General features: G+C 42.0%; 1 protein-coding gene and 1 long non-coding RNA gene across 3 annotated transcripts in view; one reads left to right on the forward strand and one right to left on the reverse strand.

Annotated features, from left to right (window-relative positions):
* Positions 1-24,976, forward strand: part of POU6F2 (POU class 6 homeobox 2) — a 305,787-nt gene that overhangs the window by 140,384 nt on the left and 140,427 nt on the right. For both annotated transcript variants that reach the window (XM_083706324.1, XM_083706325.1), the window contains exons 3-4: positions 16,296-16,387; positions 20,451-20,679. In XM_083706324.1, coding sequence (XP_083562450.1) covers positions 16,296-16,387; positions 20,451-20,679 — 321 coding nt within the window. The remainder of the gene's footprint in view (positions 1-16,295; positions 16,388-20,450; positions 20,680-24,976) is intronic.
* LOC310828702 lies at positions 773-21,876 on the reverse strand. Its single transcript, XR_014557072.1, has 3 exons — positions 21,800-21,876; positions 11,935-11,979; positions 773-857 (listed from the first exon to the last, which is right to left on the reverse strand). It is a non-coding gene; the product is annotated as an uncharacterized lncRNA (long non-coding RNA).

The raw sequence follows: 24,976 nt of genomic DNA on the forward strand, positions 1-24,976 counted from the left end.
CTGAGAGTGGGATATGTTCCATGTGACACACAGACAGAAAATGACATTTACTTCTTTCCTCCTATTGATAGCAAATGATGGTTGTTGTTTTTTCTACTCCACATTGTGGTTAGAGTATTGGACTAGGACCTGAGAGAGCAGGGTTCAAATCTGCACTTGGCCATGAAGCTCACCTTGGGCCAGTGACCTGCTTATTAGCCTTCCCTACCCCCCTTGTTGTGGGGATTAAGATAGGTCAGATGGTGAACCATGTATGCAACTGTGAGCTCCTTGGAGGAAAAGGTGCACTATAAATGCAATAAATAAATCCATTGTAAGATTAAGGGTTCCGTACCCACAATTATTTTAATAAATAGGAAACAGTTATGGCCAATACTCTACTAGCGCAGCCTGCTTCGAAAGGCTGCAGGAGCAGACAGACTCTTCATAGCAATTGACTGTAGGCAGAGAAGGGTAAACGGTAAACGGAAGCCACATGATTTGGTGTGAGAACAGGGGAGAACAAGTGCGCCTAATTTTGCCTCTGAAAGATTGGTAGGTATTGAACAGCCTGGCCATTTTCAGTTGCCAGTTGTCAGTCACTTTTGACTCAGTAGGTGACCTGAATTGTTTTGCATACATGCTATCCGCACAGCACGTTATTATGGAAAGGTTTTGCCATAAAGAAGATGTTTGGAGATGATCTTTCAGCATGTCACCAAGTTTTATGCATTATAAAAGCAATCAGACTGAATCAATCTGAGGCTGTAATCCAGTTCACACTTTCTTGGGATTAAGTCCTATTGAACTCATACTTATTTGTAGGCAAGTATTTTCATGGGCTGATATGTAAAAATTCCTACATCTTCTTGATTTTCCTGTAGATCAGACTATATATTTTATTACATTTTCTGTTCTTGAATCTATGCTGTTTTAAGATCTAATACTTCTGTTCCTCAATTTATTAATTCCAGTTTCCCCAATATTTAAACACAAATTAGCATTAATTTTCTTCATTCAGTACATTTTTTCTTCTTGAATTTAGAATAGACATGTTGTATGGGGGTGCGTGTTGCTTTTCATATTCTCAAACCAGGCATGTGAACTATTTCCCTAGGAACTGCATCAGTATAGCTAAATTGACATGATATGGGAATCCTTTGTCAAGCTCTGTCACAGCCATTTCCTTTGGTGGGTTTTGTATTGCAAACAGAATCACAGGTTAATTTCCGTCAAAAACACACACAATCTTCAGCCACAAATATACCACGAGTTGCTACAGATAGAAGCCAATGCTCTCATTTGAAATAATAACTTGCCCTGCTGAGACATTTCATGAGATCTTTGCTATAGGTATCATGCTGTTGAGGTCTTGCCGAGGGGGGCTGGGTGTATCAGAATTTTTGCAAACACAAACATTTCACAATGCATGCTATATGCATGTTCATTTGTAGCAGGGTTTTCTATTTTTATTATTTCCTTTTCCGCTTGTAATTTCATCTGATCTTAAAGCCTGGCCTTATGTCTACAGACCAAAACTGCTGTCATCCCCTTAGCTCACTGCTTGGCTCCTACTGTATGCCTCTCTGTGGGGCTACTCTTTTAAGAGTCTCAGCAAAGTCTGAGCAACTGAACAACCTGTAATGAGACACTTGATTCAGCCGCCCCGTAGGGCTGCATAAAAACCGCAGAGCAGAGTAGGAAATTGTCAAAAACGCTGCTGGAAGCAAGACCAGAATAGTGGACTAAGTACCAAGAGAGAGAGTTTCATAAAGCACCATCTCCTGTCTGCTCTCACAGCTTAACACAATCTGGTGAAAACACAACTCAGTAATGAAAAGATGCTAATTTTTTTCCAGGGTAGAGCCCCTCTTCTGCACTCCTAACCCTTCTACCAATTAAATAGTTTGGTTTGTTTTAAGCTTGCTCATTGGCGTCTAAGCTAGTATCTTGATTCATGCTTCCTGTGAACAGCTTTGGGGCTTCAGATCCAAAATCTGAAGTAGCTGAATTGATAGTGAATTGGGTCTTAGCAGAATGGATTCCTTATGAATAAACTCTCCCACTGTCGCCGCAAGTGCCATTTCAAGCATGGACTTGCATTTTTACCCATGAGTACTTTATTTATTTTATCTGTTGATTTAAGCAAGCCCACTCTACCTTCTAATTCCAAAAGGGCTTGTTGTGGGTTTTCTATCAGATTTCTGGGATTATCAGGGTGAGTTGCCCTTGTGTGGGTCAACCTGAGGCAGTACCTGGATTTGACAAAAATATGGCATTTAAAATTCAGTTGCTGGGTCTCCATGGGAGCTAATATGGCTCCAGAAGGCTAGGTGATGGTCAAAAAAGATGACTCATCCAGATTTCAGCCCTCTAGCAAGGGGTGGGGGCAGGGTGAGGTGGGGGTGTCTCTCTGTGTGTGAAGAGAACAACGCATCCCAGATTGAGAGCGGGATTGAGAAAGTCACAAGGAGCTGAGTTTAAAGCAACTTGGGGGCTAGCTGCCACCCTAAAGAACTGATGTGGGAGCAATGTAATTTGTTTGCAAGGGAGATTCACAAGTACAGTATGTGTAAATAAATGCAAATGTTTGTAAATAAATGCAAATAGTCCAGAGAACCCAAACTTAATTAAGTTCTGTGTTCTAGCGGTTGGTTGAATATTATATATATATATATATATATGCTTTCGTAGATTTTCACGGGTACAGGAATGCAGGTTTTGGTGTCCTCGGGTGTCTTCCCGTGTAAAAGTTGGGGTGTCTAGGCGACGTTTCGACGAGGTCTCACTCGTCATCTTCAGGCTGGTGCTTTCGGCTTCTTGTTACTGGAACAGAGCGGGATCTCAATGTTTGAGTTCCTATAAATACTGTAGAGGGGGTGTGGTGTCTAGCCTCCAATGTTCTGGGCAGAGAGGAAGTTCCCAGGCTAGTGTGCCTTTTCTTCTTTTGTTCCTTAATTACTTGAGAGATACCTTGAGTGATTTCTTGAGTGATATCCTGAGTACCACTTAGGTGGGTCATTAGGTGTGGATTAGTTGCTAAAGTCTTTGTGTCTTGACCTCTTGAACTTTGTGAAGAGTTTTCCTGAGAAGATGGCTGTATTGCACTTAGTTGTGCTTTGGCTTGGCTTCGTGTATAGGGGCGAGCTGTGGTTTTGTGGCTTGTGTCAGCCAGATCTGTGTAGGGATTGCAGGGGGGTGCAGCATCCGGAGGTGCCACCATGGATTGGCTACTGGATGGTGTCAGTAATTCATCTGTGGAAACACCCTCACAACATGAACAAGCGTGACGACACATCCCGCTTGCCAGACATCTGGAAATTAGCCCTCCCCACAAAAACTGACACCAGATCCAGAGGCACACAGAACGCCAACACCAATCAACCACACCAGACCCAAACCCAGACCCTCTCCACAGATGAATTACTGACACCATCCAGTAGCCAATCCATGGTGGCACCTCCGGATGCTGCACCCCCCTGCAATCCCTACACAGATCTGGCTGACACAAGCCACAAAACCACAGCTCGCCCCTATACACGAAGCCAAGCCAAAGCACAACTAAGTGCAATACAGCCATCTTCTCAGGAAAACTCTTCACAAAGTTCAAGAGGTCAAGACACAAAGACTTTAGCAACTAATCCACACCTAATGACCCACCTAAGTGGTACTCAGGATATCACTCAAGAAATCACTCAAGGTATCTCTCAAGTAATTAAGGAACAAAAGAAGAAAAGGCACACTAGCCTGGGAACTTCCTCTCTGCCCAGAACATTGGAGGCTAGACACCACACCCCCTCTACAGTATTTATAGGAACTCAAACATTGAGATCCCGCTCTGTTCCAGTAACAAGAAGCCGAAAGCACCAGCCTGAAGATGACGAGTGAGACCTCGTCGAAACGTCGCCTAGACACCCCAACTTTTACACGGGAAGACACCCGAGGACACCAAAACCTGCATATATATATATATATATATATATATATTGCACCTTCCCAGCCACTTGAGTAAAAGGTCGCAGTTTGCTAAAGGAATGGTCATAATTTTGAGGAGGGGAAATGCAATCCTGCTTCATTGCTCTAAGACAGGGGTCAGCAAACTTTTCCAGCAGGGGGCTGGTCCACTGTCCCTTAGACCTTGTGGGGGCCAGACTATATTTTGAAAAAAAGAAGAAAAAAGAGCGAGTTCCTATGCCCCACAAATAACCCAGAGATGCATTTTAAACAAAAGGACACATTCTAATAATGTAAAAACACGCTGATTCCCAGACTGTCCGCAGGCTGGATTGAGAAGGCAATTGGGCCGGATCTGGCCACCGGGCCTTAGTTTGCCTACCCATTCTCTAAAATAATGGTTCTCAGTGCTGATGCCTTTTTGCCCTGGGAACAGGGTGCCATCTGCCCTGTATAATACAGGATTGTCTGTTATTTCAGTGTAAAATGCTATGCCTTGTATTGATTCAATACAGGATGTAGTTTGTGTTCTGCTTTTCTCTCTCTCTTTGGTGCCCTGCCCCTCAGAGAACTACAAGTTCTGAGTCTCTAGAAACAACCGATTTTGTGTCAGTGTAGCCCAGAAGCCCCACATGATATTTGAGAGAAGAGGGTGGGGGAGAAGTTTCTCCCCACAAGGCTTGCCCTCCCCACTGCCCTCTAATATTATTTTCTCTCCTTCATAAATTTAATATGTGGAACATAGTTCATCCCCACATCAGAATATGCCCCCCTCTTTAATTTTTGCCCTTGCCTGTGTGTATTACTGTACAGTACTTCACATGTGTGCAAGGGTATGTGAAAGGTCGTCCATTTAAGCCCTGGGTAGCAAGGCACAGACAAATTTACAAATTCATGTGTGGGTGCAACAAATTCCAGAGGGGCTATCCGGTTAGGCTGCAATAGATTTTAATGGATTGCTTTGATGCCATTTCAATATGGGGGGTTTGCCCCCAGACCCTGCCATCCTGTCCTATATTTTGCCAGAACAAAGGTGGCAACCCTATTTGGAAACCAATAAGGGAGGCTAGAAAGAATCTCAGCATTCCTTGCCTTTTGCAAATTTCTGAAACTTGTGGTTCTAGGTAAAGAGTTATGAAAGACCGATTCCAATGTTTTCTGATTGTTGAGGCTAAATGGCAGATCAGTAGTTTAGATCTACTAGGTGTATTATTATTTTTTAAGTAAGAGAAACTAATCTTGGGAGATGAGCTTGGTCAACATTTGGGATTAGTAAACCCTGCAAGGATTACAGCATGGATTACAACTCTGCTTAAAGATAAAATCGTTTCTACTTTATAATCAGATGAAAACATATATAAATTAAGTGAAGAACCTCATGAGAAATTGATGGCTAGTGATATTTTTTAAAAGGCAAATAGTAGCAGTTGCTCCAAATAATAGATGTTCTTTTAACATACTCCCCCTTTGGCATTTAGTAAGGATGCAAGAATAGAAAGAAAGGAAGTTTAATTTAGAGCGTCTTCTGCCCTGTTTAGTTAGGGATCAGCTGTCCAACATAAAATAATAATGTGTTCAACTGTCCATCTTCTAATAGGCAACCTTTATCACCACTATATTCAGCAGTGCTAACAGCAAAAGAAATATTGTATGATTTCGTAGAAAATTGATAGAGTCTTTGTGACCTTAATATGATTATATGTGTGCTAATGCATTCAGTAGCAAAGAAACTACAACCCACAATGGGCAGGGTCCAGTTCATAAAAGATGCATGCACCATTAACGGAGGGATCTTTGTGCACCGTTCAGGGCGGTGGGGGTGGCGGGGAGAGGCGGGGGGAAGGGGCGTCAGCTTATTTTAAATAAGGAACATGATTTTACCATGATCTCTCTTCCCATTTCATGCAGTGACCTTGCTTCTCAGCTCTCATTTAGAGTGTAAAAATACAAGATGCTCCAATATGAACATGCATTTTTATTTTGCAAAACTGTATAAATCAAGATGTGGGGTTGGAAATGTAAATAATAGACTGCTGCGTGGAAATGAGAGAACGAAAAAGTAATGAGCAAAAGGGGTTGCTGAACACCTAAAAGTGTTAAGTGTGGATGTGAAAAAAATGTGTATCACATAGTTCAAATTGCCAGGGAGCTGGGATTGGCCTAAATGATAAAAGTAGAGGGTCCTCTTTAGTTTCCAACCAGTAAAGATTGAATCTGGTTTGTTGAATGCTTTATGCATTCAGGGAGATTTTAATTTGATAATGTCTAGCATACAGGATCATCCCGAGAATACCTCTCCTTCGTTTCCCCTGTGCTCAGTATGGATGTAAGGCTTGCATCAGCCTCTAAATAGAAGAGAGATGGAGTGGAGCTGTGTTGCGATGCACATTGCACTGGCATGCTAGGGGTGTGTGTGTGTGTGTGTGTGTGTGTGTGTGTGTGTGTAGACAATGCATGAATTACTATGGCCAAGTTTTCCTGGTCCAGGAATGTCGCAGCTGATGTACCAACAGGTGAAAGATACTTCTAGTTGCTGGGGCTACCTTGGCCTCCAGTGACAAAGCTGGATCCAGAACCCTCTCAGATAGAGAACGTTCTCCTTTAGGGGTCTGGCAACTCCAAATCCAGAAGTTCTCAGACATGGGAACCATTTACCCACAGTGCCTCTCTCTTGCTAGGATTCAACTCAGCATGTTCTTTCTCATCCATCTTGCCACTCCGTCCAAGCACTGGTTGGCCTCTCCATTCTCCCTAACATTCAGGTGTTAGGGAGAAATACAGCTAAGTGACCACTCCAAGCAGTTTCATATATAAGCAGCCAGAATACGTCAAAGCAGCCCATAGTGGTGGCTATGACTTGATCAAGCAGCTGTAGAGGGGTTTCTTTGCTCAGGAAGAGTGGACAGCAACAAATTTGAGGCTTCAACTGTTGATGTCTAAGTAGCAAATAGGGGACGTGGATGGTGTTGTGGGTTAAACCACAGAGCCTAGGGCTTGCCGATCAGAAGGTCGACGGTTTGAATCCCTGCCACGGGGTGAGCTCCCGTTTCTCTGTCTGAGCTCCTGCCAACCTAGCAGTTCAAAAGCACGTCAAAGTGCAAGTAGATAAATAGGTATTGATAAATGGTGTTTCCGTGCGCTGCTCTGGTTTCGCCAGAAGCAGCTTAGTCATGCTGGCCACACAACCTGGAAAAACTGTCTGTGGACAAATGCCGGCTCCCTCGGCCAGTAAAGCGAGATGAGTGCCACAACCCCAGAGTCATTCACAACTGGACTTAACTGTCAGGCATCCTTTACCTTGTTAAGTACCAAATAATAGTCACTATTATTGTAGTTTTCATTGTTGGCATCTGTTTCTCTTGAGAGACAAGGGAGTGCACCTCTGGTGGACCCAGAGGACAAGACGCCCTTCTCAGCCTCACTGATGTTGTTAAAGGAAAAGCAGACCGATACATTTGGCACCAGCTAGTCTGCAGGAATTGCTGGAAGGAGGTATAAAAAGCACCATCCAGACGTTTTAGACTCTAGATTTGTGTAGGGTTTACTTAGCCTTTTTTTCTCCCAAAGATATCCCACAAGGCAGCAGAGTTTTAGGATCAGAGTTTTCCTTCTCCCGTCTGGCTCATATAGAGAGCACTGCAAGTAAACAAAGAATCATGGCCTTATCTGAATGTTTTGTGGCTGTGGTTTTCATTCTTGGGTGTTTTCACCTATGCTCTCACAGACAGTAATAAATGGCAGAGAATAAATTTTCACCAGGGCTGCTGGATGCAATGGAGCTCCCAGCCAGCTTGAAATTCTTGCTTTGCTGCATTTTCTTGGTTCTTAACTCACAATTCTTCTTCTGGCCATTCTTCTGGTTTTCAAGCAAAACCTGTTTCTGGTGCAATTCCTATACGGTGAGTAGCTTAGGAGGAGGGCCTATGAGGCCAAGTGAAGTACAAGCGCATGAGTGAAAGAGATATGGGTGTCGGGAGGATACATCCCTCTTTGATCCTGGAAAAGCCAGCATGAATAATCTCATATTGAGGCTGTGTAAAGCCTCATTCATACACATGAAATTGTATGCTGTTTCCCAGGCATTGCTAAACTGGCTCGGAAAAAGAGCTGGACAAATCAGGTGCTGAGTTTCAAACCAGAGTCCTCTTGAATATTGTGCAATAGGAAGTACAGCCATTTAAGGTTATGCCAAATTTCATGCTAAAATACCTCTGTGAAAAGCAGAATGTATGCAGGGTCCCACATATTTTTAATTCTGCCTTCATAGCAACTATGTCTCTGGTTATAATTGTGAGGTGCAAAAAGTATCCAAAGCACATGCTTTAAAAATAAGTTCATTTCTAAAGCTCTTGAATATATTAAAGAATCTTGTTCTGAATCCTCCCCCCAAATTGCTTGTTGAAATTTTATCATAGCTGTTTCTGAGAACAGTTCAGAGTTCTGGTTTTGGCATTAACTCATTGATCATCTGAACCCAGAAGAAGGATTGCCTTCTTCTGTGTAAATCTGGTCATCACATATGCTTAATTTTAGAGATTAGACAGATGGGAAATGGAGGCAAGAACTTCTCATTTATGGTACCTTGTCTTTAAAAGGATGTTTATTGAGCATTATCTTAGCCTACTGCTTTTTTTTTTTGCTGCTAGTGGTTCTGTTTGTTTGGCTTCCTTGATTTTTATTATTATTATTAGAATAATCGAATTGTAGAATTTTGGAGTTCGAAGGGACCCCGGAGATCCTCTAGTCCAACCCCCTGCAACTAGATCATATATGACAGAATAGATCATAGATGACGTAATAGAAATGTTATTGTTGTTGATATAATTATATATTATTGTTGGTATAATTGGTAACTTATTTGTTGCATAAACAGCCTTGGGTGCGAATCAAGGAAGGATGGGACAAAAATATTTTATTTTTAAAAAAAATATACAATTGGATCTAGACTTAAAATGACAGTTAACAAAGCCATACTCAGAGTAATCCCGTTGAAATTGATCCTATATTAAATTATATAAAAACATAACATGTAGCAAACAAAAGCATTAACATAATTCTAATAAATTACATACGTAGCATAATTAAAAACACATAAAATGACTTTAAATCTGTCACTGAAAGTTTGGTGAAAAAGATGGGTTTTTATCTGTTGTCTGAAAGAAGACAAAGTTGGAGTGAGATGTATCTCAATTGGGATTGTTCGTTTCACATAGCCACAAATGTTGGTTATGTGCATCTCATTGTTTACTTCATATGTGGTGGGCATGCCAGGTGGAACATGATTATTGGAAACCTATTATTATTATTATTATTATTATTATTATTATTATTATACCGCGCCCATTTGGCTGCGTTTCCCCAGACACTCTGGGCATCTCCCAACAGAACACTAAAAACAGTATAGAACTTCAAACATAAAAAACTTCCCTAAACAGGGCTGCCTTCAGATGTCTTCTAAAAGTTGGATAGTTGTTTATTTCCTTGACATCTAATGGGAGGGTGTTCCACAGGGCGGGTGCCACTACCGAGAAGGCCCTCTGCCTGGTTCCCTGTAACCTCACTTCTTGCAGGGAGGGAACTGCCAGAAGACCCTTGGAGCTGGACCTCAGTGTCTGGGCTGGACAATGGGGGTGGAGATGCTTCTTTTAGGTATACTGGGCCAAGGCCATTTCGGGCTTTAAAGGTCAGCATCAACACTTTGAACTGTGCTCGGAAACGTAATGACCACAATATCAGAAACTTCAAGGTTAGGATTGGGATTAAGACCTTTGCTGTTTTTATTTCATTGGATTATTATTTTTTAAAAATAAGATGTTCATAAAATCGCTAATTATGAATCTGTTAATGTTAGCAAAAATTATGAGGGTTCATAAATGGAATAATCAACAACTCATGACTGTGTGGGTTATTGAGGTGTTTAGAGGTCACAGAGATAGACAAATTAACCAATGAGTGGGTTACATAGAAGGTGTAACAATAACCAGAAAACTAGAACTGTTGAAAAATGGACACACTTTGTAAATTACTGGAACTAATATTATAGATAGTTAAGGTCTGACAGTAATTTATTTGTACAAGCACTGAAAATGGTGTTCTACATTATTTGCTTTCTTCCAAATAAATGATTTGTTTATATTCTGTTAAACAATAAAATAAGTCATTTTTCAATTCACTGCGGGGGGTGTGTGCTTTAGGTTCGGTAAGGAACTAGGTGATTTTTGGCTTTTTTTGCACTGTGCTAAGAAACACAGAGTTAGACAAGGGGCTGATTCACACAACACTGTGCATTGCTTCACTGTTTGACACTTGATGGTTCACAGCTAACAAACCCGGGCTTTAAAGGAAGAAGTCACATGACGGCTCTGCATGCGGGGCTTGATCTTTGATGGCTCAATAACTTTTGAAAGCCATCGCCTGATGTCTCAGTGATCAAGCGAGGAAGGAAAATGTGCTGCCCTCCAAATGCTGTGGACTACAATTCCAATCTTGGGACGCGGGTGGCGCTGTGGGTTAAACCACAGGGCCTAGGACTTGCCGATCAAAAGGTCGGCAGTTCGAATCCCCACGATTGGGTGAGCTCTCGTTGCTCGGTCCCTGCTCCTGCCAACCTAGCAGTTCGAAACCACATCAAAGTGCAAGTAGATAAATAGGTACCGCTCCAGCGGGAAGGTAAACGGCGTTTCCGTGCGCTGCTCTGGTTCGCCAGAAGCGGCTTAGTCATGCTGGCCACATGACCCGGAAGCTGTACGCCGGCTCCCTCGGCCAGTAAAGTCAGATGAGCGCCGCAACCCCAGAGTTGACCACGACTGGACCTAATGGTCAGGGGTCCCTTTACCTTTACTTACAATTCCAATCAGCCTGAGCCAGCATGGCCAATTGTTGTAATAGTGCATAACATCTGAAGGGCGCCATGTAGGTTGTCCCTGAACTAGTACGTGTGGACCGGCCCATTACTTTTAGACAGATTGAGGAAGGTGTTTGAGAAGTGAATAGTGGGCTAATTTTTTATAGCTCGTGCATTACTTTAATTACAGGAGAAAACAGGAATGCTGCCAAAGCCATGCCAAGGCCAATTGATGTAAATAATCAGAATAATGCTGTCATCTTTCATGGGCATAAGTCCTGAAGAATCAGTTTTCTCAGTGATTATATGTGAATGTGGTAGTTAACATCTGAATAGCCCTTTGCTACCATCTTTCTTTCCCAGCAAGGAAGGATTTGCCTAATTATGTGTTTACTGTATTTCATGTGATGATCACCAGTTTGAAATTGGCAACTTCCATCATATTTTAACTGACAGAGGTGCGACCTTTTGAACATGTGCCTATAGCACCTATCAGTGGAGAAGAACACAACAAGCTCATCAGATGATAATTAATATGTGAATTGACTTGTCTGTGAATCACATTTGAAGGACCTTCATGCAGATCAAGGAGCAGACATGTTTTCTGTTGCAGGGCTAGAACCAATGCATGAGGGATGATGCTGTCGAATCCTGCCCTGTAGTTCCTGCACTGAGCCTTGAGGTGGATAGATTGCCTTCAATGTCTGCCCCAAATCTATGACTCTATACTAGACAATCCAAAAGGGTCAGTTTGGGTCTCTTTCACAAAACAAAGCTCACCTGGTTGTTGGAATGATTTCACTGAAAACCTCTCGTTGTAGTAACTGATCCTTAGGGTGAAAGCAGCAGAGAAGCAAGTCGGAGAATATTGTCATTACATGAGCAGTGAGGAGTGACACCTGCCTCCAATACTACTCGTGGCTTCTTTTGAAGGTTTAAGATGATGTGGAGAGAATTTGGCTATGCAGTATTTAAACACAAGAAGTTCTGACTGTCAGTTGTGTTGGTTGGCAATGAACAAACAGGTATAAAAGGAGAATTCCTGGATACCAAGATCTAGGTTTGGGGCAAGTACTGGTTGGTGAGAGAACCCCAGCAGAGATTTAAAATAATAAAATGCGGAGCAAAGTAAAGCGTGGAAATATAGGCTATTGGACCTTTAAAATATGCCCTTGCAAGTTCCAAAGTAGTCTTCTCTTCCCCTAGCATAGAAAAAGACCACACATTTGGTAAGTTAAAAATGGTTTACTTACAAAATCTCCAAAGGTCAAGTTCATGAGCTTTCCCATACATTAGTCAGAAAACACAGGCAGTAAAACTTGGCTTCATTGCAGGGGTGAAAGTTTCTAAATTATTGGTATAAGAACACTTGAAAGCGCCATATAGTCTGAGCTTAGAGCAGCCATCTCAGACCTCTTTACACACTGAGCTTTTCAGGTAGACTGAGGTACAACAATAAGCTTGATTACCTATTTTCTACCAAGGTGAGGGGGAGTGACCTAGGTAAGCCTGGCAGGACAGCTTACTCTATGGCTTTAACCCCTTCATGCATTAATTAGACTTACGCATGTTGGTTATATGAGACTGGTGATCCCACAAATCAAACTTACATATGGTGGGGCTTCCTGGTGGGATTCCATGTCTCCCCCCGCCCCGCACCCCCATACATATTCTGTGTACAGTGGTACCTCAGGTTAAGTACTTAATTCATTCTGGAGGTCCGTACTTAACCTGAAACTGTTCTTAACCTGAAGCACCACTTTAGCTAATGGGGCCTCCTGCTGCTGTTGTGCCGCCGGAGCACGATTTCTGTTCTCTTCTCCTGAAGCAAAGTTCTTAACCTGAAGCACTGTTTCTGGGTTAGTGGAGTCTGTAACCTGAAGCATATGTAACCTGAAGTGTATGTAACCCGAGGTACCACTGTATGTGCAAAGATTGTATGAAGAGGACTCTACTGAGAACATAGCAGAAGCAAAAACGGGGATTGTATGACTTGCAATTCATTTTCTTAGCCACTGAGCCACATCAGCATGCACTTTGACAGACATAACCTGAGCAATTTGGATATGAATTTGTTGAAATTGCCACAACATATGTAAGCCATATAAAGAGGTTGCATGTATTAGTATTTCTACTTTGTGTTATTTTTTCCCCTAAGTGGCAAATACCAATAAGACTATGCCTTTTTCCTCTATTAAGCTATTGCACTTAATCCTGGGTGGAACTTTGGCTTTATCTGTTTGTTCTTTGGTGACTGTGTGCTCCCCGTCTCCTGAACTGGAATGTACAATTGCACTGGTTTTATTTTAAAATTAATGTTCTGATGACTCCTATGTCCTAAAAAAAAATATGTAATAGCCAACTGTGAGTTCATATACATTTAAAAACTTCTTTTTTAAAGAGAGGAAGAACATTAAATGTGATATCAATGTTGGCTCTGTTCATTTTATAGAAACATAAACATGCTTTTATTATTAACCTGTTCTAAATCAATGTAAGAATTTCAATACAACACTTGTAAGTATTCCCAAACCAATGTGCCTCTCTGACTTCCTTTTGTGTTTTTTTTAAATTACAAATTAATAAGATTCCCAGGTTTCTGCCTAATGATTCTCTGCATTTATTGCTTAATCCCCATATAAAATATTGTTAAGATTGACACATTGCTATAGAGATAGAAGTCAATTGAATAATATGTAGCAGTCTATTTTATTTGTACCTTAATGTGGTGATGTATTTCTTTCACATCTACATTATTTATAAGTCTGTCCCCTTGGAGAATATATAGAAGAATTTGTTTTAAATGAGCAGATAATACCTTCTTTAAAATTTATAAGTATGGCAGAATCAGATCCCTTTTTTTTCCTTCACAGACCATGGCGTGGCAATAAAATAGTTCTGAACTGCCTTGCACTTGCTATTCATAGGACAAACGTGGGGTTGGATGAGAGGATCTTATGAAGGTTGAGTTACAGATAGGTAGCCGTGTTGGTCTGCCATAGTCAAAACAAAAAAAATTCCTTCCAGTAGCACCTTAAAGACCAACTAAGTCAGTTCTTGGTATGAGCTTTCGTGTGCATGCACACTTCTTCAGATACACAGTGTATCTGAAGAAGTGTGCATGCACACGAAAGCTCATACCAAGAACTGACTTAGTTGGTCTTTAAGGTGCTACTGGAAGGAATTTTTTTTGTTTTGATTATGAAGGTTGAGTTAGAATTCCATTTCTATAGCCATCAGTAAAACCACAGAAAACAAAATCTACACCAAACTGTCTGGCAGAAATCCTAAAAATTGTTGCTGGAATACACAGGCACCTGTGTTGCTGTCGCTTCTTTGCCATATGGATTCATGCTTCCTGCCCCAGAAACAATAAACAGGCCGGCTCCTGCTTCATTGATTTATTATTATTTTTTATTTGCTACTAATAGCCATTCACCTGCAGAAATAATGCACACACCCCTACCTACTTATTGAGGCATAAGAAGTTGGAAGCAGGCTTTTGTGCATGTAATCTCTAAGTGGATATTGAACTGCATCAATAGATGGGTACATATTCCTACCCCAATTTAGCTGCTAGAGGAAGTATGGCTCTGGTCAGATTGATTGGCAATAGCACTACTAGGTGTTTTGGTGGGGGGTACTACAGCCAGGTACAACGGCCTGAGGCCCAGCTTCTTGCTTGCATAGGTCTTCTTTCAGGAACTTGGTGGCATGCAGGTGACTATTTCGTACCCTCCAAGTGTCCCGATTGGCACCCTCCAAGCATACAGGCTGGGGACGTGGGTGGTGCTATGGTTTAAACCACTGTTCCATTTGTACTTGCCAATCAGAAGGTCGGCGGTTTGAATCCCCGTGACAGGGTGAGCTCCCTGTTGTTCAGTCTTGAGTGGGGAAAGGGTTAAATGACTCCTATTGTGGGTTAAACCACAGAGCCTAGGACTTGCTGATCAGAAGATCAGCAGTTCGAATCCCCGTGATGGGGTGAGCTCCCGTTGTTCAGTCCCAGCTCCTGCCAACCTAGAAGTTCAAAAGCACGTCAAAGTGCAAGTAGATAAATAGGTACCGCCCTGGTGGGAAGGTAAACGCCGTTTCCGTGCGTTGCTGTGGTTCTCCAGAAGCGGCTTAGTCATGCTGGCCGCCTGACCCGGAAAAACTGTCTGCGGAAGCAGACAATCACCAGCTCCCTCAGCCTGTAAAGCGAGATGAGTGCTGCAACCCCAGAGTCTTTCACGACTGGACTTAATTGTCAGGCATCCTTTACCTTTTAGGCATACAGGTTGGGACTGATAGGAGTTGTAGTCCAAAGCATTTGGAGGGCAGGTTTAGGAACTGGGGCAGTCTGTTCCAGAGCAAGGATTTGGTTCCAAGTCTCTTAGAAGCAGGGCTGGCCCACCCAGGAGGCAAGGTGAGGCAACTGCCTCGGGTGCCTGTTTCCACGAGGCGGCAGATGTGGCCTCCCAGGAATGCATCGTCCGCTGTTGCTGCTGGGGTGCCCGTGGCTGTGGCTGTGCACTCCTTGAAGTCAATGCCACCTCTACAATGGTACACCTGCCCACCACGATTCGGAACAGACCCTCCCACCCCAGACCTTTGATTCCATTGGGTTGATTCGGTGTCCCCCCCCACGCCATTTTCCCTGATGTAGATCACTACTCACCCCTTCTTCTCTGGTGGCAGGGAAGGGGGGTGTCAGTGCTATTTTGTGGCTTGCCTCAGGTGCCCCAATGTCTTGGGCTGGCCCTCCTTAAAACTATTCTGCAATCTGTGCAGACCATACTAGTCAGTTTAGGTGGCTTGGCAATGCGTCCTGCTGCCAGGGAAGTAACTTAGTTGAAACGCTTCCCCAAATGAATGGTATATTGCATGTAGTAAGAAAGTGTAATCTAGCCCTCTATCTGTTATGCTCCTCTATTGTCTAGATATTGGGGCATTTATATGGAGGAGCATTAAAACAATTTTAAAAAGACTCTCTAGTCTCTCATTCTGTGACATTTGTAGAGCGTAGGCTGACTCTTAGTCCCAAACCCTGACTCTTCATCTGTGCAAAGTCCAATTGCCTTGGATCCACTAGTTTGCACCGTGATATTTTACAGATATTTTACTCTTTCACAGAGATAAACCACTTAACTTTGGCCCAGTTAATTCTTGCTCTATGAAATTAGGATAGCTGTTGCTCACTTTAGCATTAAAAAAAAGAGGTTCTTTCCCCTGCAGAGAGCTTGTGCGATTTTTTTTTTAATGTAAATGGATGTATAATGCAATCCACATTAGCTGTGTTGATGATGGCTTCAGTTTCACTGCTGTCAGATTTCCGTATCTCCCTCCGAGTGAGGAGGCTGGCCTGAATGAATGTTAGCATAATTTATGCAGCTGATAAGTGATTTGAGCGCTTGAGTTATTGATAAACCGCTTTAGCATATCATTTTCAGCTTGATGCTATGTGACATCACAGCAAAATGTAATGTGCTAGTCCCCAGGCTAGATATTAAGGTAGAGCTTTTTCTTTGAATTCCAGGAGCCAGAGGAAACACAGCACTGTCTGATACAAGCACATCTGATCAGCACCAACCCAGTCAGTCCCAACCAGCGTTCCCTGTCGGGCCCCAGGTCAGTTTCTCTCATTGACTCGAAATAAAATTTGCTTTTCTGAAAGCAAATATTAACAATCAGCTAAATGGATAAAGTAGAATTATTTGGCTGCATGCTGTCGTTTGAAATGTATGCTTAGCAATTAACATTTTTAAAGTGTGTGTGTATGTGCATGTGTGAGAGAGTTTATTCATCTCATTTTTTAAAAAGATAGAAATCTATGTACAGTTTTCAAGCCAAATTTCAGATTTGGGCTAGGGATTTTTGCTCCTTAATTTAGGTTACTGGAGCCTCACATCCTTCTGCTTTAAATACAGCCTGAGTTGATGTGAAACTGCTAAATGGACTTTTAATGTAAGTTTGATTCAACAGTTTGGGTTTGACAGTTGTGTGTGTTGCGCACGGACTTTGTTTCAAATTACATTTATCCTAGTTGGGAGCCAACAAGTATTTATGTGGATTGTGCTGTAGTTCTAAGTAAAAATTTGAAGGGTTTCTGTTTACAAAGTGACGGAGCCAAGCTGCTAGGGAAGAGCTGGCAGACATTCTGGCCCCCAGTTTCTGAGCATATCTCCACAGGAGAATTAATTTGGCTGGTGCCATTTGAACTGCCACAAGTTCCTCCTAAAAACCCTCCGAGCTTTAGTCTGTTAAAGATGCTGAGAATTTGTGTTTGCTTTGGCAGCACTTATATTAAAATTTGAACTATGCAGCAATTTTAGCAAGACCCCTGCACAAAGATTACATGCAGATTCACGAAGCTTTACATATATGGGGAGGGTCCTAGGCTCAATGGTACAATGGTACCATTGTACAATGGTACAATGGTACAACACAAACTGTGCGTGCAGAGGGTCCCACGTTCAATGCTTAGCATTGATTTATTTACCAAGTTGCATGTGATGCTCAAGACCTCTGTCTATGACCCGGAAGGGCCAAAGCCAGTCAGAGTAGCAGCCCCCAGAACTATAGTCGGCAGCTTTTGCAGATCTGCCCATTGGGGGATGCCAGCTCAAAAGAGTTGTTTGGCTTTGTTTCTTAGGAAATGTTCGGTGATTGGGTTTAATCAAGCCATCCTTTCAAGAGCAACCAATACTTATATTCTAGATGGTGCAGCTCAGAGCACAGGTGGGGTCCATATTACCCGACCTGGTCTAGTATATGCTATGGATGTGAAACTGGAAATAATTCAGAGGAAATCAACAAATCAGCGTTTGTGAGTGTAAAGGAGCAGAGTATTATTTTTCCTAAAGAGAGACTGAGAGCAGCAATGAGGAACACACTTCCTCTGGTCTCCGAACAGATCTGCGTACTCATGGGAAGGGTCAGCCTGTAGAGCAGCCCTCACTTCCAGAAATCAGACCTGTATTATTTTTATTTCTTAAATTTATATGCCACCCTTCATCTGTAGATCTCAGGGCTCGTCACAGTATTAAAATATATGTGGAGCAACAACTCCATGTGGGTTATTGATTGACCTCCTGAGCTTTTTGGGGGGAGTACAGATTTAGTTATATTTTGTCTACGCAACAACAGTCAGTCCATCCAGGTGTCCTTTTTGTTGTGCTTTGGCGATGATTTGTACTGGGACAGTTATATATGATCTCACTTTTAGTTCTGTTTGCACCTGCAAATGTTTAGGAGCGGACATACTTCTTTGTTTCCAATAAATACAAGTCCTGTAATTTCCTGCTGAAATCCTGTAACTGTTTATGCCACAGATGTTCCAATTTATTTTCTGGGCCACTTCTGTTGCACAGCAGTGCAGGAGCGGCCCTCTTAAGTGGCCATAATGTGCTCATATTGGGGAAGCAACTAATAAAGTGGAATGATGTTCAGTACAAATCCTCTACTAATGTACTATTATTGCACTATTACTGTTGCAGAATACCTCTGCAAAATGCAAACACAAAGAACAGCCCTGTATTTACATTTTAATTGCTTTGTTCTTTTGAAAACCACCTTAAGAATATGATTGTAGGAATGTTAGTATAAAAAACCAGGCCAACAAACTTCTTTTTGGTTGTTAGGTCAAGTTGTGTTTACTGGTATGCTGGATGTGTCTAAACTGCTTTGGGAAGCATTTTGTTTGAAAAGTGATTTACAAATCTTAAACAAAGGCTTTAATTACCACCAAATTTGGCAAATAGCTACTGCATTTTAAAATATCATTGGATACCTACAGTAAGTGTTTTCGTCAGGGGTTTGGAACCTCTCTGGCCTGCAGGGCAAACCTAGAGCACCAGGGGCCCCCATTTGGCCAATGACCACATGGATTACGAAATATTTACTTGGAAGCCTGTTTGCGCATTAAAGTTGTAGTGCATCAACACCTTCTCTAGAAAGCTTTGCCTGAGAAAGCTCTCATGCACTGATTTTTCCCTTTCATAAATTATTATATAAACTCGCTGCAAATTTATCAATTGAAATTGATTGTTCATATTACTTTTAGTTGATTAATCAGCGAAACTTGCATATGGGTAAAAACAATGTTTCTGATGCCAGAAGCATTTTTTCCTTTGTTTTTAGACGGCACATAAATTTCTTGTAGGAGGCATCGTCTTAGAAGAGGCGTTCCTCCCAACGTAATGGAAAAGAGAGAATGCCTCTTTTGAGAAGGCTCTTGCCAGCTATATTTTTTAATCACAGTAAAGAAGAATGTCTGTATCTATATCTGTATCCATATCATCTGTATCTACAACTGCTGGCTGATTGGGACACCTTTTCAGTCAATTAAAAGTGTTTTTAACTAGTTAATCTAAATCAGGTATGTCCAACAGGTAGATTGTGATCTACCGGTAGATCGCAGAGGTGTCCCAGGTATGAAGTTTAGTGATCGCCATTGGCCAACCCTCCCCTAAAAAAACCTCAACAACTTCTGGCAATGACAATGGGTAGATCACAGCCGGTCTACTGTGAGTAGATCACAGTCTTTTGGGAGTTGGACGTGCCTGATCTAAATGATCCAGCATTTCTAAATGCTGCTCGCCCCATGCCCTGTGATTGTAGTCAGTAATCTAAAACAAATCAGAAGTAAATCACAGGCTCAGGGTCAGTTTGCACAACATGGTGTCCACCAGAGCTTTTAGACTACAAAGTGTGTTCTCCTTCATGGAGAGCACGTGTTGCGGTGGGGGCTAACAAGACACCCACTGTTGCTGGGCGGGATAGGAGTTTGGCCACTGTTAACATGTGCTTTCTGTTGCTGGGGAGATTTGAATGTTGCCATTTCGTGATTGACAGCGATAGCCTTTAAATATCCTGCGCGCAGCGTTGAGCTTTCTCTTTTAGCTGCGCGTATTGGATCACCAGCCCACCCTCGCTATATTTAGGGTTGTTCGCTTGACCTTGCTATGCCTGTCATGGGGTCATCTGCTCTTGGGGCAGGGGCCTGGTAGGAATTTTGTCCATTTGGCTGATTGGCTGGTGCCATTTGGTTTTCCTACTGCGTAGCAAATCGTCACAACTTGTAAGGTTGCGGTTAGGCATTGGTTTAGAGATTGGTTGGTGGAGGAGCATGGATTGGCTGTGCCTGCCCCTCCAAGATGCTGCTGCTGCAGGGATTTTACGTTAAAGGAACCCAAGGGCTCGCCATGCTTTTGTCTGAACCCCCTGGCAAGGGGCTAGGGCCACGCAAGAGCCCCTGGGAGCATTCAGGGAGAGGTGATGCATGATACCCAGTCCCGTCTCTCTCCCCAAAATGTTTTCCCTTTCTGACTTTGCGGGCGTGCGAATGTCAACCTGTCCCCGTGCAGGGTCAGACAGTTGCAACCAATGCCTAAGCAACCATTCACATTGTTTGCAATTTTAATAAAGTTGTGGCCAAAATTATGCCAAAATCCTTAAACTAAAATCAAGTGTCAATTGTGTTTTACTGGGGGGTGTCTTGGGGACCTCAACATGCATCTCTGGTCATACCTGAAGGTTGGCTGTGCTGGCTGAGGCTGATGGAAGTTGTCCAACAACATCTGGAGGGCACCAGGTTGGGGGCAAACCACTGCTCTAGTGAAACCACTGCAGCCGTGCTGTTATGCCTTTATTTTGTAATATGTTAAAATATGATCATTACGTCTCCTTTCAGCCACTACTGACGGCGCAGCAGCTAGCCTCAGCTGTCGCAGGGGTGATGCCAGGAGGCACGCCAGCACTGAATCAACCTATCCTTATTCCTTTCAACATGGCGGGTCAGTTGGGGGGCCAGCAAGGACTGGTCTTGACTTTGCCTACCGCTAATCTCACCAACATCCAAGGGCTGGTGGCCGCAGCTGCAGCAGGAGGCATCATGACATTGCCGTTGCAAAATCTACAAGGTAAATCGCATTGGAAATTCCACTTCCTTTTTCCGGGGTTTTTTTTATTGTTTCATTTTATAATGTATATAAAACTGAGTGAACAATCATAACAACAGAAGGCAATTATTAAAGGATGAAAAACAAAACTATAAAATAGGCACGTAGACTGAGTTCAGTAGATTTGGTTTAAAGTTCTTAAATGGAAGAGCCTGTAACAAGAGATGTTTAGAAACTCTGATTTCAGTGTCTACCCAGTGTTAATTTGGTCCCCCATTAATTATAGGGTGCAGAGTAGTTTTTATTTTGTTGTAGTGTTGTTTTTATTTTGGTTATATATTTTGTGGTTTTGTGTTCTGGTTTTGTTCTGTGAGCTGCCCTGAGACCTCTGGGTATAGGGCGGAATATAAATTTTAATATATATATATATATATATATGCTTTCGTAGATTTTCACGGGTACAGGAATGCAGGTTTTGGTGTCCTCGGGTGTCTTCCCGTGTAAAAGTTGGGGTGTCTAGGCGACGTTTCGACGAGGTCTCACTCGTCATCTTCAGGCTGGTGCTTTCGGCTTTCCAGTAACAAGAAGCCGAAAGCACCAGCCTGAAGATGACGAGTGAGACCTCGTCGAAACGTCGCCTAGACACCCCAACTTTTACACGGGAAGACACCCGAGGACACCAAAACCTGCATATATATATATATATATATATATATATGGTATACCTCGTCATCAGATTGAGCTCTGTGGAACAAAAGGATTAATTTAGTCTAGCTTTTTTTTTTTAGGGACAGAATAAAATCCACTGCTGTAAATTGCCATTTATTCAAAAAATTATCAGAAAGAAGGATTCATAAAGTTTGAAACAAAAATAGAAAACTTGCTATAAACAACATTTGAATTGTAGCTGCTCTCCTCAAAGTTGAGAGATTTTTGGTTTTTCATGTTTTTAAGTATGTTTCTAATTTCTGTGTAATTGGATTTAAAATAAATTTGCATATAAATGCAAACATATGAATTTCTAAATATTTAATTATGTTGGCACATATTGTAATTTTAGACATAAAATAAATTAATTTTTCAGTTTTAGGTCGTAATTTTTTAAAGAGGAATTCAGATTTACAGTAGTTGACTGAGATACCTGACAGAGACATTGGAAATTCATTTCGTTGGTCAGTTTTGACACACCAAACTTTTGCAAATACAAAAACAGTATCTGGAATTCAAAAAGGAAATTCATTACTTCCATTCCTTTGGAACACTTAAACTCTAACAGCGCATGTTATAGCTGAAGTTTAGTTCAGACATATTGGTTAAGACCAGTTGAGTATTAGCATTCCTAATTATGTTGGTGTGCCTTATGTGTTTGGGGTGGAAAATTCCTGACCTCGAAGAGGGTTTTTTGTGACCTTAATATGCAAGAACCAGCTCAGCTCATAGGCAGGCTGAGGTGGCTGCCTCAGGTGGCAGCAGCTCCTTGGGTGCCCCACCTGCCCTGCCACCTCCCACATCAATGCAGAAGCGGTATCAGTGTCAGTGCCGATTTCGGCAAAATCTTGCTCCAATCAGGCTGGGCAAGGCGGCCAAACGGGCCACAGTGCTTACGCTGCACATCCATGGTTACATCCGCACCACGGGAGTCTGGAGCAGAGACCATCCTCTTCTCTCCACGTCCCTGTCAGTGCCATTCTGGGTGCAGAACATTTCTTTCCCTGCTCTCTTGCAGTTGAAATGTGTGGTGTCAGATGGCAGGGGTGGTTGCTCGCGAGTAACCAGGCAGGACTCCAACCTGTCTTTTGCAGGTTTTATTTGGTGCAAAAACTATTTACAGGGCGGAACCCCAAAGTTCATGTCTGCCTCAATCGCTAGCAGAATCCGGGAGTGGCCTTTTCCAGTTTTGTCCCCAACATAAGAACTTTGTCACCCCCAGCCTTTTCCTTCCTTCTGTGCGCTTTACCACTCTGTGCATGGTGGGCAACGGAAGAGGCGTGCTTCCCTCCTGGCTGGCTTGACCAGGAGCAGTGCTGGGGCTCCCAGCAGCATCCCCTGACCCCTTTCCCTTTTCCCCCCTGGAGGCGTGGCTTTCCCCACCACACAAAGAGGGACTGCTTCGCAAGACTTTCGGAGGATCCCTGTATCCCAACGGCCCCTCTACCTCCTTTCCCTGTTCCTTGACAGTGTTGGCAGTTCCTTGACAGTGTTGTCTCTCTGTTTCTGGATCATATTTGCCCCCTCCCCACTGTGCATACACAAGAGGGTAAGCTATTAGGGTCATTCCACGTCAAATGACCTGAATTTAATACAGTCGTACCTCGTTTTGAGTCCACCCCGTTTAGGGTCATTTCGTCAAACATCCGCAGCAAACCCGGAAGTACCAGAATGGGTTACCTCCAGGTTTGCCGCATGCACAGAAGCGCTAAATCGCACTTTGCGCATGCGCAGAGTGGCGCTTTGTCGAGCGTCCCTTTCGTCGAGCGTCTGGGGCTCCGGACTGTACTTAACTGTGCTCTCACGACTCAGATTTTCTTCAAAAACATTTTCTGTGTAGACACCCATGAGAGAACCTCAAATTCATTTTCAAAGATTTTTTTGGTCCAAAATTAGGTGCAGAAGAAATTTTCAAAAAAAATGATTTTTGCGCGATTTAGGCTAATGCAATTTCTGCGTCAGTTTAGGAAAAAAACACCTCCTGTGTCACTTATTTTTAAACCAGTTGGGCTTATTTGGGTATCAAAATAAAGCTAATATTGGTCTCTTTCAAAATAAAGTATAAATATGGTATTGAGTGCCACAGAAAAGGGTCACTGATCATTTAGTCATTTTGTACCTTGGTAGGTTCAATAAGCCATAGCACGCAAACCATAACTAACAATATGTATCATACTTTTTCTTGTAGGATGGGCTAACCATGAACTTGTTATGCTTTAAAAATAAGAAGGGTGTTTTTTGTGGTAATAAAATATTTTTTTAAAGTTTTGTTAATTATTTAATAAAAACAAAATACGTCTCGGATCCCTTGTTTTTTCTAAACTCACACAGAAATTGCATTAGCCTAAATTGTGTGAAAATCAAAATTTAAAAATATTTCTCCTGCACCCAATTTTGGACGAAATTTTTTTAAAAATTAATTTGAGTTTATTTCATAGTATCTACACATAAAAAAAATTAAGAAAATCTGAGTCGTGAGAGCACATGGCACCAGGTGATTTGGCATTGAATGATAAAGCCTAGAAACAGCTAAAAACATTGGAAAGAAGCCATTTTTTTAAAAAAAAACAACAGTTAAACAGTTATGTGTGTGAGAGAGAGACAGAAAGATCTATTAAAACATACAATAAAAATATCACAGCACCAGAAATAAAACGTAGTACGTGTATGAAATTTGTTGTCATAATATACCATAATGCCCACTAGATTAAATTATATTTTAAAAAAAACAACAACAACCCAATGATTACAGTTGTGAAGGAAATATATAGCAAAACAGATAACTGGAACCTTATTTTCAGAGGAAGCATTACTCTGAGTACTAGCTGCTACAGATAAACATCTGGGGAAGACCATCACATTCATTCATTCATTTATATGTTAATTATCACATTTCTTCCCCTAAATGGGGCCAAGAGCAGGAAACATCAAAAAGTCAAAATGGCACATTAAAAAAAAAATACATTTCAAAACAATATGAAAGCCACTTATAAAAACATTTGAGAACATTCAGAGGATGTAGAAACATTGTGTCCCTTTTGTGAGCGTGTACCAAAATATAGCTGGAAACAGTTGGAAATAAGATGATGGATTAAATGTCAGGGGCAGTGAGGGGCAACAGTAGAATGAAATTAAATGCAACAGGAGGGAAATTAGGGACCCATATCATGAGATGACTTGCACCTTGTGGTTGTGGGGCAGAGAAGGATCCAACCAGTTAGAGGCCTCTGGAACATCAGGTGTTAATCTGAATTTAGATCTTCTCCACTGGGTTTAAAATTTGTTTCTTAATTTTCCCCAGTTAATCCTGGGCACATAGTGCTGCATCTAAAATTTGCCTTCCTGCAAAGTGGCAGAGCAGCCAGGGCAGACAGAGGTTTTTGCAGAGTAGTCAGTTTTGAGCATATAAATAAGAGCAGAAGATCATGTAACAAATAGCTCAGATATTACACCATTTAGCATTTTATGATTTGGGGTGCACATCGTATATATGTATTCAGATGCTTAAGAGATAAACAATTTTACGACCTTCCATAGACATCTGAAGTCAGCCTTGTATCGAGATGATGTTTGATATTTTGTTATGTTTTCGTCTATTCTGTTGGAAGCC

Source organism: Podarcis gaigeae, assembly GCF_964106915.1.
Source record: "Podarcis gaigeae genome assembly, chromosome: 12".
Classification (NCBI taxonomy): domain Eukaryota; kingdom Metazoa; phylum Chordata; class Lepidosauria; order Squamata; family Lacertidae; genus Podarcis; species Podarcis gaigeae.